Raw genomic sequence first — 12,299 nt, 5'->3', positions numbered from 1 at the left:
GGCCACCGTGCCTGGCCCATTCATTGATTTCTTTCTTTTTCTTTCTTTCTTTCTTTTTTTTTTTTTTTTGAGACGGAGTCTTGCTCTGTCGCCAGGCTGGAGTGCAGTGGTGCCATCTCAGCTCACTGCAACCTCCGCCTCATGGGTTCAAGTGATTCTCCTGCTTCAGCCTCCTGAGTAGCTGGGGCTACAGGCATGCGCCACCATGCCCAGCTAATTTTTGTATTTTTAGTAGAAACAGGGTTTCACCATGTTGGCCAGGATGGTCTCGATCTCTTGACTTGTGATCCGCCCACCTTGGCCTTCCAAAGTGCTGGGATTACAGGCGTGAGCCACTGCCCCCGGCTGATTTCTTTACATTTTCATTCATCCATCTATTCTTTATTCACTCTTGTGTTTACTTATTCACCAGTCACTGACTCATCCACTTTCAAATTAGCTGGGTTGGCTTTCTGATGTAATGGGTTAGCAAGCTTCAGGACAAACCATGAAGTGACGAATTAAACCCTCTATATTATTAATTGGATAAAATGCTGTAAAACCGGTTATTAGCATGACTCAAACTAAGTTTAAATGTTTGCATGTCTAAAGCAACTTTCTGGAGTGATGGATATGTTCCATACCCTAGGTCACACAGCTCTGTGCATTTGTTAGAACTCATTTGCTGTATATTTTATTTTATTAAATTCTTTTTATTTTTGTTTTTATTGAGACAGGATCTCACTCTATTGCCCAGGCTGGAGTGCAGTGGTGTGATCACAGCTCATTGCAGGCTCAACCTCTGGGACTCAAGTGATCCTCCCACTCCAGCCTCCCAGGTAGCTGGGACCACAGGTGTGCACCACCATGCCCAGCTAGTTAAAAATATATATATTTATAAAGACGGGGGTCTCCTTATGTTGCTCAGGCTGATCTCGACTCCCTGGGCTCAAGCAATGCTCCTGCCCTAGCCGCCCAAAGTGTCGGGATTACCGGCGTGAGCCGCTGTGCCCAGCCAACTGTACATTTTAGATTTGTGCATTTCACCGATATAAACAAAGAATCTTTCCACAAAGCTTACCACAAGGAAAGAATCATAAACAAATATTGTACTCTAGCTAATGATGTACTTCTGAAATGTTTAGGGGTGACAAATACTGATGTTTACAATTTACTTCGAATGGATAAGTAAATAAAATGATGGCTGGGTGAGATGGCATGAGCCTGTAATCCCAGCACTTTGGGAGACGAGGTGGGAAGATTGCTTGAGCCCAGGAGTTCAAGACCAGCCTGGGCAACATGGCGAGACCCTGTCTCTACAAAAAATAAAAAAGTAAGCCAGATGTAGCAAACATCTGTAGTTCCAGCTGCTAGGGAGCCTGAGGCAGGAGGTTGGCTTGTGCCCAGGAGTTCAACGCTGCCATGAACCATAATCAGGCCACTGCACTCTAGCCTGGACAACAGAGCAAAACTCTGTTTCTAAAAAAATACAAAATATTAAAATAAAATAAAGAAATAGTGCTCGCTTCGGCAGCACGTATACTAAAATCTGGAATGATGCAGAGAAGATTAGCATGGCCCCTGCGCAAGGATGACATGCAAATTAGTGAAGTGTTCCATATTTTTTGGCCAGGTGTGGTGGCTCACGCATGTAATCCCAACACTTTGGGAGGCCGAGGCAGGAGAATCACAAGGTCAGGAATTTTTGAGACCAGCCTGGCCAACGTGGTGAAACTCTGTCTCTACCAAAAATACAAAAAATCAGCCGGGCATAGTGGTGGGTGCCTGTAATCCCAGCTACTCGGGAGGCTGGGGCAGGAGAATCGCTTGAACCTGGGAGGCAGAGGATGCAGTGAGCCGAGATCGCGCCACTGCACTCCAGCGTGGCAACAGAGTGAGACTCCTCTCAAAAAAAAAAAAAAAAAAAAAAGAAGAAGAAGAAGAAAAGAAAAAAAGAAGATGGTGATGGATGGATAGAAGGGTGGATACATGGATCTATGTGTGATAAAGCAAGTTGAGTAAAATGTTATATAGAATCTGGTTAGGGTATATGAGGTATTCATAGAATAATTCTTTTAACTTTTCTGCATGTCTGAAAAAATTCATAATAAAATGTTGGGGGAAACCTTTGCATACAAACTTTGCAAACATTGTATCATACAATGATATGAACTGTAAATTTTTTAGGAGTTAGAATGGTAATGAGGTTTTGTTTAAAAAGAGAGCCTTCCAGGGGTGGTGGCAGATGCCTGTAATCCCAGCTACTTGGGAGGCTAAGGTGGGAAGACTGTTTGAACCTGCGAGTTTGAGACCAGCCTGGGCAGCATAGTGAGACCCCATCTCGAAAATAAAAATTAAAAAATAAATATTGTTTAGAATTATACACATATTTATGGATAAGATTATATAACACCTTTTAAAAATCCAATTTAAAATGGGCAGAAAATTTCGATAAACATTTCTGCAAAGAAGATATATAAACGGCAACCCATGTCATTAGGGAAATGCAAATCAAAACCACATGACATATCTCTTCACCAAGTGGTGAAGCCAACCTATTAGGATGGCTATAATAAAAAAGACAGATAGGTCAGGTGCGGTGGCTCATGCCTGTAATCCCAGCACTTTGGGAGGCTGGGGTGGGAGGATCACTTGAGGCTAAGAGTTCAGGACCAGCCTGGGCAACATAGCAAGAACCTGTCTCTACAAAAAATTTTTAAAAATTAGCCAAGCATGGGGACGCACACCTATAGTTCCAACTAATTGGGAGGCCTGAGGTAGGAGAATTGCTTGAGCCCAGGAGGTGGAGGCTGCAGTGAGCCATGATTTCACCACTGCACTCCAGCCTACACAACAGAACAAGACCCTGTCTCAAAAAAAAAAAAAAAAAAAAGGACAATAACAAGTGTTGGAGAGAACATGGAGAAATAGGAACACATATGCTGCTGATGGTAATGTAAAATGTTACAGTTACTTTGGAAAATGGTTTGGCAGTTCTTTGAAACGGAACTTAAAAGAGTCATGTGACCCAGGAATTCTTTTCTTTTTTTTTCTTTTTTGAGATGGAGTTTCGCTCTTGATGCCCAGACTGGAGTGCAGTGGTGCGATCTTGGCTTGCTGAAACCTCCACCTCCTGGGTTCAAGCGATTCTCCTGCCTCAGCCTCCCAAGTAGCTGGGATTACAGGCATTCACCACCACGCCTGGTTAATTTTGTATTTTTAGTAGAGATGGGGCTTTTCCATGTTGGTCAGGCTGGTCTCGAACTCCTGACCTCAGGTGATCCATCTGCCTTGGCCTCCCAAAGTGGTGGAATTACAGGCATGAGCCACAGCACCTGGCCTGACCCAGAAATTCTCCTAGGTACTTACCCAAGAGACATGAAAACATGTTCACACAATAGGTTCATAGCAGCATTATTCATAATAGCCAAGATGTAGGAACAACCCAGATATCCACTATTCACCATGATGAATGGGTAAACGCGTACGTTCGATCCACACATTGGAACAGCATTCAGCCATGAAAAGGAATGAAGTGCTGATGCATGCTATGACATGGACAAACCCTGAAAACATGATGCTCCGTGGAAGAAGCCAGATACACAGGGCCACATATTGTATGATTCCACGTGTGGAAAACAAGCAGATTCACAAATCCATACAGCTGGAAAGTAGGTTAGTGATTGCCAGGTGCTGGGGGAGGGGCAAGTTGGGGAGTGACTGCTTACGGGTATGGGGTTTTATTTTTAGTTGTTCTTTTTTGTTTTGTTTTGTTTCTGAAACAGGGTTTCACTCTGTTGCTCAAGCTGGAGTGCAGTGGAGCGATCACGGCTCACTGCAGCCTCGACCTCTCCAGCTCAAGCCATCCTCCTAGCTCAGCCTCCCGAGTAACTGGGACCACAGGTGTGTACCACCATGCCCGGCTAAAATTATTTTTTGTAGAGATGAGGTCTCCCTATATTGCCCAGGTTTTTTTTTTTTTTTTTTTTCTGAGACAGAGCTTTGCTCTGTCACCCAGGCTGGAGTGCAATGGTGCTATCTGCTCACTGCAGCCTCTGCCTACCGGGTTCAAGCAATTCTCCTGCCTCAGCCTCCCGAGTAGCTGGGATTACAGGTGCGTGCCACCATGCCTGGCTAATTTTTTGTATTTTGAGTAGAGATGGGGTTTTGCCATGTTGGCCAGGCTAGTCTTGAGCTCCTGAGCTCAAGTGATCCGCCCATCTCAGCCTCCCAAAGTGCTGAGATTACAAGTGTGAGCTACCGCGCCCGGCCTTAGGCTGGTCTTGAACTCCTGGGCTCAATCAATCCTTCTGCCTCAGGCTCCCAAAGTGCTGGGATTACATCTGTGAGCCAAGGTCTTTTGAGATGATAAAAATGTTCTAAAATTAGATTGTGTTAATGGATGCACAACCGTGTGAATATACTGAAAAACATTGACTTGTATACTTTGAATGGGTGACTTGTATAGCATATGAGTTATATGTCAATATAGCTGTTACAGAAAGATCCAGGAGGATGGGGAGGAGAGAAGGGAAGCTGAATCATAAATTCTAAATTTCTTTGAAGACAAACTTAATAAAGAAGGATTTAGGTTGGGCACCATGGCTCACACCTGTAATCCCAGCACTCTGGGAAGCCTCGGTGGGAGGATCGCTTGAGCTCAGGAGTTTGAGTCCAGGAGTTCAAGACCAGCCTGGGCAACACAGCAAGACCCTGCCTCAACAAAAAAAATTTTTTATTTAAAAATTTTTGATGAACTGTTACCGATGGAGGGTGTTCAGGTGCTTGGTCTCTTGAATGAAGAATTGGGCAAAACGCACAAAGCAAGGAAATAATGAAGCAACAAAGGCAGAGATTTATTGAAAATAAAAATACACCCCACAGTGTGGGTGCGGCGGGAGCATAGGGGCTCAAGGGCTGGGTTACATAATTTTTTGGCATTTAAATACCCTCTAGAGGTTTCCATTGGTTACTTGCTGTACGCCCTATGTAAATGGAGAGGATGTTTCCTGTCATAGCTGAAGTGTGAATCAGCCTTATGTTCCCTGTCTCCAGACCCTATTTTCCTGCCTCAGAACCATTTGAGAATAAGTCGCAAACATGCTGCACCACCAAATACCTAACTCTATTTTCCACAAACAGGGACAAGTTCCCACATGTACACTGTCAGTCAACGGTGAAATTCAGGACATTAACACGGCTGGATCGCTACTGTCTAATCCGAAGACCCAACCACATTCACCACTTGTGCCAATAATGTGTGTTCATTTCACTGTATGTTTTGAAATGTATACCAGATGCATTTATTATCTTTATGAAAAAACTGATATTTTAAAACCACTCGACACAGCCAAATGAAATCAGAGCGAACTCATTCAAGCAGGAGCCCCGGAGGACTGGGAGAATCCGGCCTCTCACAGGCCTCCTCACCTGAGCTAGGCTCGCTCCTGGCCACCGCCCACCCACTCCAGGGCCGGACACGGGAAGGGACCGCCCAGACCGAAGGTCGCAGGGGCCTAAAACCCCGGGTCCTCAACGCTCCTGGGCCCTGCAGCGAACCTGGCGTCCCCACCTGACTCCAGAATCAGATTCAGGCCGGGCCAGGAACCACCCCAGCTTCCTGCATCCGCGTTGGTCCAGGCAGCAATGCGGAAGGCGGACGCCAGGGGGTAGGAGGCTCAAGGGCGGGGATCGAGACCCAAGCCCTGGCGCGCCCACCAAGATGTGGCTCTGGAGTAAGGTTCCGGAACAGCCGGCCCTGAACACCCACGTGCAGCTTCCGATCGCAGCCCTGGCCTGGCTCCTCGGTCCCCGGTTGAGAGACCCGCGACCGCTGCAGGGTGCCTCGCCGAGGGTGCGGGCTCGAGGCGCACAGTGCTCCCAGCCTCTCCCACCCCAACCCCGCCATTAATGGGAGCCCCAGCGACGCCCTGAACCCTGAAAGTCACACTGGGGCCGGGGCTGCACTTGGCGTCCGCTTCCCCTCCCGTCACAGTGACCAGGGCTAGGACCGGGGTCGGGGCCGTCGGAGAGAGCGGAGGGCGCGTGGGAATGGGGCTCGCTGCGCCAGGGAAAACCCACGCCGTCCTTCGAGTCCTCCCAGCTGCTCCGCAGAGCCGGGGCTGCTGCCATCGCGTCTGCCCCGAGGGTGCGCAGGCGGGTACCTGTCCCGACTTGGGGAACAGCGGGAGCCCGGAGACGCCCGTCGGGCTTCCCAGCCCCACCTGGGACGTCTCTAGGGGCGGGAGGCCAGGAGAGAAGAGGGTGGGAGAGATGAGCTGCAGGGGGATACCGGACCCAGGGACCCGGGATATTATAACACGCTTTCCACCCGTAGGATTGGGGCCCACAAATGACCAGAAAGGTGGGACTCATTCGCCCCCTTTGCAGATGGACCCATGTTGGCGCCCCTTAGATCTGCAGTGGGGGCACCAGGACCTGCGGGGAGCGCCCCTGCGCCCCAAACGCCAGCAGGTCCGCCCGACCGCATTCCCACCTGGCTTCCTTTGCACAAATGCTGCATCAGGACACGCCCCAGACCCACTCCTTCCCAGATCGCGACCCTCATGCCTTCGCAGACAGAAAGTGTCCTAAGCACAGGCAGGCTCAGAGCCCGCCTCCGCCTCGGATTCGCTGTGTGGCCCGGAGCCAGTATCTTGGCCTCTCTGGGTCTCAGTTTGCTCATCTCAGTGAATGGGACACAGACACAGTCGCGCTGCGGGCTAACGCTTTATTTGCCAGCCAAGGCCCTGGGCCCGCCTGGGCTTCTGCTCAGAAGATCCTCACGGAGTCCAGCTGCACGTCCCCGCCCACCTCCACCAGGCGCACGCGCGCCAGCGGCAGGCGGTGGCGGAAGTGGTGGTACTGGGCGTCCCCAACCACGGCCTGCAGGGGAGGGTCGGGTGGTGAGGATTCCGGAGGCCCATGCTGGGTGGCCCTGGGGAAATCACTCATCCCCTCTGGGCCTCAGTTTCCTCACTGGGAAAATGGGGCTATTGTTCATTCTAACTCTTGCGTGAGGATCAAACGAGTTTACTGTGTGGCACAGTAAAAAACGGCTTTTTGAGTGCTGGTAATGGATATTCTCATTTCAGCGACCATTACCCGCTATTAAAGCGCAGAGGAGGGAGGTGAATTCGCGTAAGGTCTGGGTGGTGGAGGATCTGCCGCCACCCCCGCCCGCCAATCCACTTGCTAGGACGAGTTCCTGAGCGCTGTTTCCAACCCATCCCTCCCCATGCCTCAAACCCCGGACCTCAGGAAGGAATGAACTGGGAGTAGGGTCTGGGATGGCGAGTCTGGGCCACGCCTTCCCGCTAGGACGCCCCCCCTCCTTGGACACTTGGCTGGTGCTCGCCTCGTCCAGACCCTGCTGTCTCTCTGTCCCTCAGACCCAAGTGGGAGTTGTTTAGGCGAGAGAGAGGGTCGAAGGACACCCTTCTCCGCCTTGGCCACGACTTCCCTACCCCCCTCACCCCGCCCCGAACCTCCCTGCCTTCCACCAATAGCCTGGCTTTGCCCAACCCTCTGCTCCAGGGACCTAAGTCTTGGCGTCCACGCCCCTGTCGCAGAGACGCACCTTGAAGCCATCGTCTGACGCGATGATGAGCACCTCGAAGGGCTGCCCGCGCTGGAAAGGAACGCCCGGCCCGCGTTCCTCGCGGCCCCAGGAGCCTTGCTCCTTGCTGTTGAAGACCACCTCCGACGTGTCCAGCCGGGGGTTGAAATGCAGGGCGGCATCGGAGCCCTGCTCCTCCCCGCACAGCAGGTTTACATGGAACCTGGAAGAGGGGGATGGTGGCCATCAGGGCAAGAAATGTTGAGGGTGAGGAATACCAATGTCTACAATTTACTTTGAATGAATAAGTAAATGAAATGTTGGCTGGGTGCAGTGGCTCACCCTGTAATCCCAGCACTCTGGGAGGTGGAGAAGGGAGGATTGCTTGGGCCCGGAAGTTAAAGACCAGCCTGGGCAACATAGCAAGACCCCATCTTACAAAAAAACAAAAGAACAAACAAAACATAAACCACCCAGACCAAAGTGAAGGGCTTATGGGCTGGCACTCCCCATTCCCAGAGTACCCCCAAATTAACAGGGACCTAAAGACAGGCACACACCGCAGAAGGAGAGGTGGCCGACTAATGACCAGGGAGCTTAGATTCCCAAGGCAGCCAAAACATCATGAGGCCCTTGGCAGAAACCTACCCAGACCAAAGTCACTATGCTTAGGGCAGGGTGCCCTCATTTCCAAAGAGCCTGGGAGCTGCCCAGGAGGTCTGGGTGATAGCCAGGGTGCTCCTGATGCTCAGGGAGCCCTCAGGTTCTACAGGACAAAGAATAATACCAGGAACCCCAGTATTTCCAGGGTACCTCAGAATCCAGAAGGCCCGAAGTTCCTTAGCCAGGAAGTCAAAGGATGGCTTGGCAAGGACTCCCAGGGTCCAGGGTGTCTCCAGGACTTGGAGTATTTCCAGAGTTCCCTGGGACTCAGACATGGAAGTCATAGGACTATATCTAGGAACCCTGAGATCACCCAGGGACCTCAAATGCTTAGGGAAACTTAGGGACCCCAGCCACAAAGGCATGGGGCAAATACGAATACATCAGATTTGAGGTCAGAAATGGCCTCGGACTCCTAGCCTGGTGGATACAGGTGGCCTCGGGCCCCTACTTCTGGACTGCAAAAATTGGGAGTCAGCTGATCCTGAGACCTGTACCCTTTACCCCTAGGGCCTGGGGCCTCACCTGCTGGCATTGGGAGGAACCAAGCCGCGAATTCTCAGCACCGTGCCAGGGCGGATGCCCTCGGGCAGCGAGGACTTGTGGGGGACGTTCTGCAAGAGTGGGGTGCGGGGGCCACTGTGAGCCGGTGAGACCGAGGGAGGGAGGCAGAAGGTGGGTCAACCCTCAGAGGAGCCGACCAGGGCTGAGACTGGCAGAAATCAGTGGAAGAGGAAAGGGTGGCGGAGAGGCAGGGAAGAGACCAGAAACAGACAGGGAAACAGATGGGGAGAGCAACAAAGACAAACAGAAAGATCCTCAAAGAGGGCCCCAGAGGAAGCCACAAAGAGGTAGAGGGGACAGTCGGGATGGGGGTTACCCGGAGGCCACAGCCCAGGCCAGTCCATGGCACAGTCACTGCCCACTTGCTCCTTTGAAAGAGGAGCCCCCAGCCCCCTCCCTGCTTGGCCCCGCCCCGGGCTCCTGGAGCACTCACGGACATGGCTGGGACCGGGTTGGGCAGCCGTGGTGGTGGGGCCTGCTGGGGACCTTAAATAAAAGCAGGGCGGGGCTGGCCCTGATGACTCACCCCACCCCTTCCCACCCACCACCCACACCTGGCACGGACCCTGGCCCTGGGGCAAGCCCGGCGAAGCGGGAGTGGCTCCTCTTCTTGGGGGCCCTGATCCCCCCATCACCCAGGGCCCGGGTGCACTGCCCCTCTCCTAGGAGCTGCTAATAAGAGGGAATGTTTAATAGTAATAAACTCACAGCAGAGAAGGCTCCTTGTGCCACCGCCCCTCCGCCCCTGTCTTCCCGCTGCCTGGCACACGGAGAGCCTCTATCTCATTTCATGTATTTATTTGTTAGTAATTTCTCTTATTTTATACACAGACATATTAGGTCCTGGGAGGCCAATCTGGGTGGGAACTCCAGACCCTTCTCTCCAGCTGAGAACCTCCTGCCTGGACTGATCCGCGCTGAAATCTAAGCTTCTGCCTCTATAATGGAACAGCGGCCATAACAGGAGCACTAGTGACTGACAGGGTGGCTTCACGGGTTCACAGGGGGCCTGCCTGATCCCCTCAGCGCTGTACCCCTGGGTCCTGGAGTGTGCCCAGTTCATGGAAGTCCTCAGTCAGGAGGGGTGAAAGGAGGGGATCCACTAGGACTATGCCTGTCATTTCCGAGGCCCCTTGGCTGCCCAGGAGATGCAGGAAATCACTGATTGGGACCCCATCATTCCAACAGGGAGGAGTATGGGTCACCCCCATTGTACAGAGGAGGAGGCTGAGGCTGGGATGGGAAGTGATTTGCCAAAGGCAGGAACGTGCAGGACCCGCTGCCCCGACCTCTGGCTCTCCTCACCTCTGCTCGCACCTCTCCTGTGGGTTCTGTCTCTGGGGCTGGCTGTCTCACTCTGTCCGTCTCTGCCCCTAACTCTGTCTACCACATATTCCTGTCCCACTTCTCTCCTTCAAGTCTCTCTTCTTCCTCCTACCAGGACTGCTACCATCATGCCACCAAGTTTGCAGGTCAGGATGAGGCGGGTTTTGGGGTGGTGGGTGGCCTAGCATTCCATCACCACCTAGATCAAAAGCAGAGCAAGGTGGGGACCCTCCCGCCAGGCCCGAAACAGCCCCCTTGGGCCTAAGACTCTGCAAGAGAACTAAGGGTTGGGGAACTGGCTTGGTGGAGGGGCGGGTAGGGCTGAAAGATGCTTCTGAAAGGCAGGGATGGTGTGGGAGCTGAGCAGAAACCACTCCTAGCAGCCCAGCAGCCCTCCTGGACCTTTTCCACTCGCCACTCCAGCTCCTGCCCCACCCAGCAGGCTGCTGAGAGGCCTGGGCAGAGGCAGGCTGGCAGTGGAAAGTTTGGGTGGAGACACCAGACCCAGAACCGTCCTCCACCCTCTGTGTCCCAGGCCCCCAGCCTCTCGCCCCCTCCCCACACACTCCAAGGCACCAAGCTCAGGGACCAGTTCTTGGGAACATGAGCTCAGAGAGGGAGGCTGGCAGCTGCATTTCAGTAGGGACTGCAAACACCCCCATTCTGCAGAGGACAAAACTGAGGCTTAGACAGGGGCCACCTCTCAGTCAAGGAACAGGCCAGGCCCTCAGCCCCAGAGGGGTCTTTGCGCCAAGGACATGTCATGGGCACGGACAGAGAGGATAGCAGGGTGTCCAGTGATCATACCACCAGCCCAGCTCAGCTAGTTCCCGAGAATGTTCCCCTGAATGGTGGACTCCATTGTTCTAACATTATTGACCATTCTAAAGAAGACACTCTTGCCTGGGCAATACAGCAAGACCTCATCACTACAAAAAATAAAAATAAAATAAAATAGCCCAGTGGGTTGGCGCACATCTGCCTGTAATTCCAGCTACTTGGGAGGCTGAGGCGGGAGAATCGCTTGAGCCCAGGAGGTCAGAGGCTGCAGGGAGCTATGATCACACCACAGCTCTCCAGCCTGGGCAACAGAGTGAGACCTCAGTCCACAAAAAGAAAAGACACTCCTTACATTACTTGATACATCATTCTTTACCTTGCTATTGTTTCCCAAGAACATCTTTTATTTATTTCTATTTCTTCACTGTGGCTGGATATGACTTCACACCCAACCAACGTGCAAGTCCCAACTTGCCTTAAGTGATTGGCCAAATGGTTGCAGTCAATCTGTTATCAGTCTAAAAGGCTGGCTCCTTTCCTGTAACTGAGATATGCATCCTCAATGGGCTCTTATTCATTAGTGTTGGTTATGTTTCTCATCAGTTGTGAAACAATATTTTCTTTTCTTTTCTTTTTTTTTTTTTTTTTGAGACAGAGTCTCACCCTGTCACCCAGGCTGGAGTGCAGTGGTGCGATCTCGGCTCGCTGCAACCTCCACCTCCCGGGTTGAAGTGATTCTTTGGCCTCAGCCTCCTGAGTAGCTGGGATTACAGGCACCCACCAACATGCCTGGCTAATTTTTTTGTTTGTTTGTTTTTGGTTTTTTTTGAGACGGAGTCTTGCTCTGCCGCCCAGGCTGGAGTGCAGTGGCGCCATTTCGGCTCACTGCAAGCTCCGCCTCCCTGGTTCACGCCTTTCTCCTGCCTCAGCCTCCTGAGTAGCTGGGACTACAGGCTCCCGCCACCACGCCCAGCTAATTTTTTGCATTTTTGGTAGAGACGGGGTTTCACTGTATTAGCCAGGATGGTCTCGGTCTCCTGACCTCATGATCCGCCCGCCTCGGCCTCCCAAAGTGCTGGGATTACAGGCATAAGCCACCGCGCCTGGCCTAATTTTTGTATTTTTAGTAGAGACAGGGTTTCACCATGTTGGTCAGGCTGGTCTCGAACTCCTGACCTCGTGATCTGCCCTCCTCGGCCTCCCAAAGCGTTGGGATTACAGGTGTGAGCCACTGCGCCTGGCCTGAAATAATATTTTCGTGAGCCTTTTTTCTTTTTCTTTTTCTTTTTTGTTTTTTGAGACAGAGTCTCACTCTGTTGCCCAGGCAGGAGTGCAGCGGTTCAATCTTGGCTCACTGCAACCTCTGCCTTCCAGGTTCAAGTGATTCTCCTGCCTCAGCCTCCCAAGTAGCTGGGATTTCAGGTGCCTG

The 12,299-nt window shown here is 52.0% G+C and overlaps 1 protein-coding gene and 1 non-coding gene across 2 annotated transcripts; one reads left to right on the top strand and one right to left on the bottom strand.

Moving 5' to 3' along the window:
- The first annotated feature begins 1,497 nt into the window (after positions 1–1,497).
- Positions 1,498–1,605, top strand: LOC115931669 (U6 spliceosomal RNA). Its single transcript, XR_004068117.1, has one exon. It is a non-coding gene; the product is annotated as a U6 spliceosomal RNA (small nuclear RNA).
- A 5,087-nt stretch (positions 1,606–6,692) lies between these two features.
- Positions 6,693–9,244, bottom strand: LOC101145213 (galectin-7). Its single transcript, XM_004060678.3, has 4 exons — positions 9,198–9,244; positions 8,726–8,814; positions 7,559–7,760; positions 6,693–6,864 (listed from the first exon to the last, which is right to left on the bottom strand). Exons 1-4 carry the CDS (start codon positions 9,201–9,203, stop codon positions 6,751–6,753), a joined length of 411 nt encoding a protein of 136 aa, XP_004060726.1. The 5' UTR covers positions 9,204–9,244; the 3' UTR covers positions 6,693–6,750.
- Between the last annotated feature and the right edge of the window lie 3,055 nt (positions 9,245–12,299).

This window comes from Gorilla gorilla, chromosome 20 (genome assembly GCF_029281585.2).
Source record: "Gorilla gorilla gorilla isolate KB3781 chromosome 20, NHGRI_mGorGor1-v2.1_pri, whole genome shotgun sequence".
NCBI lineage: Eukaryota > Metazoa > Chordata > Mammalia > Primates > Hominidae > Gorilla > Gorilla gorilla.
The sequence above is the reverse complement of the archived record's forward strand: the minus strand, read 5'-3'. Positions and strand labels throughout refer to the sequence as shown.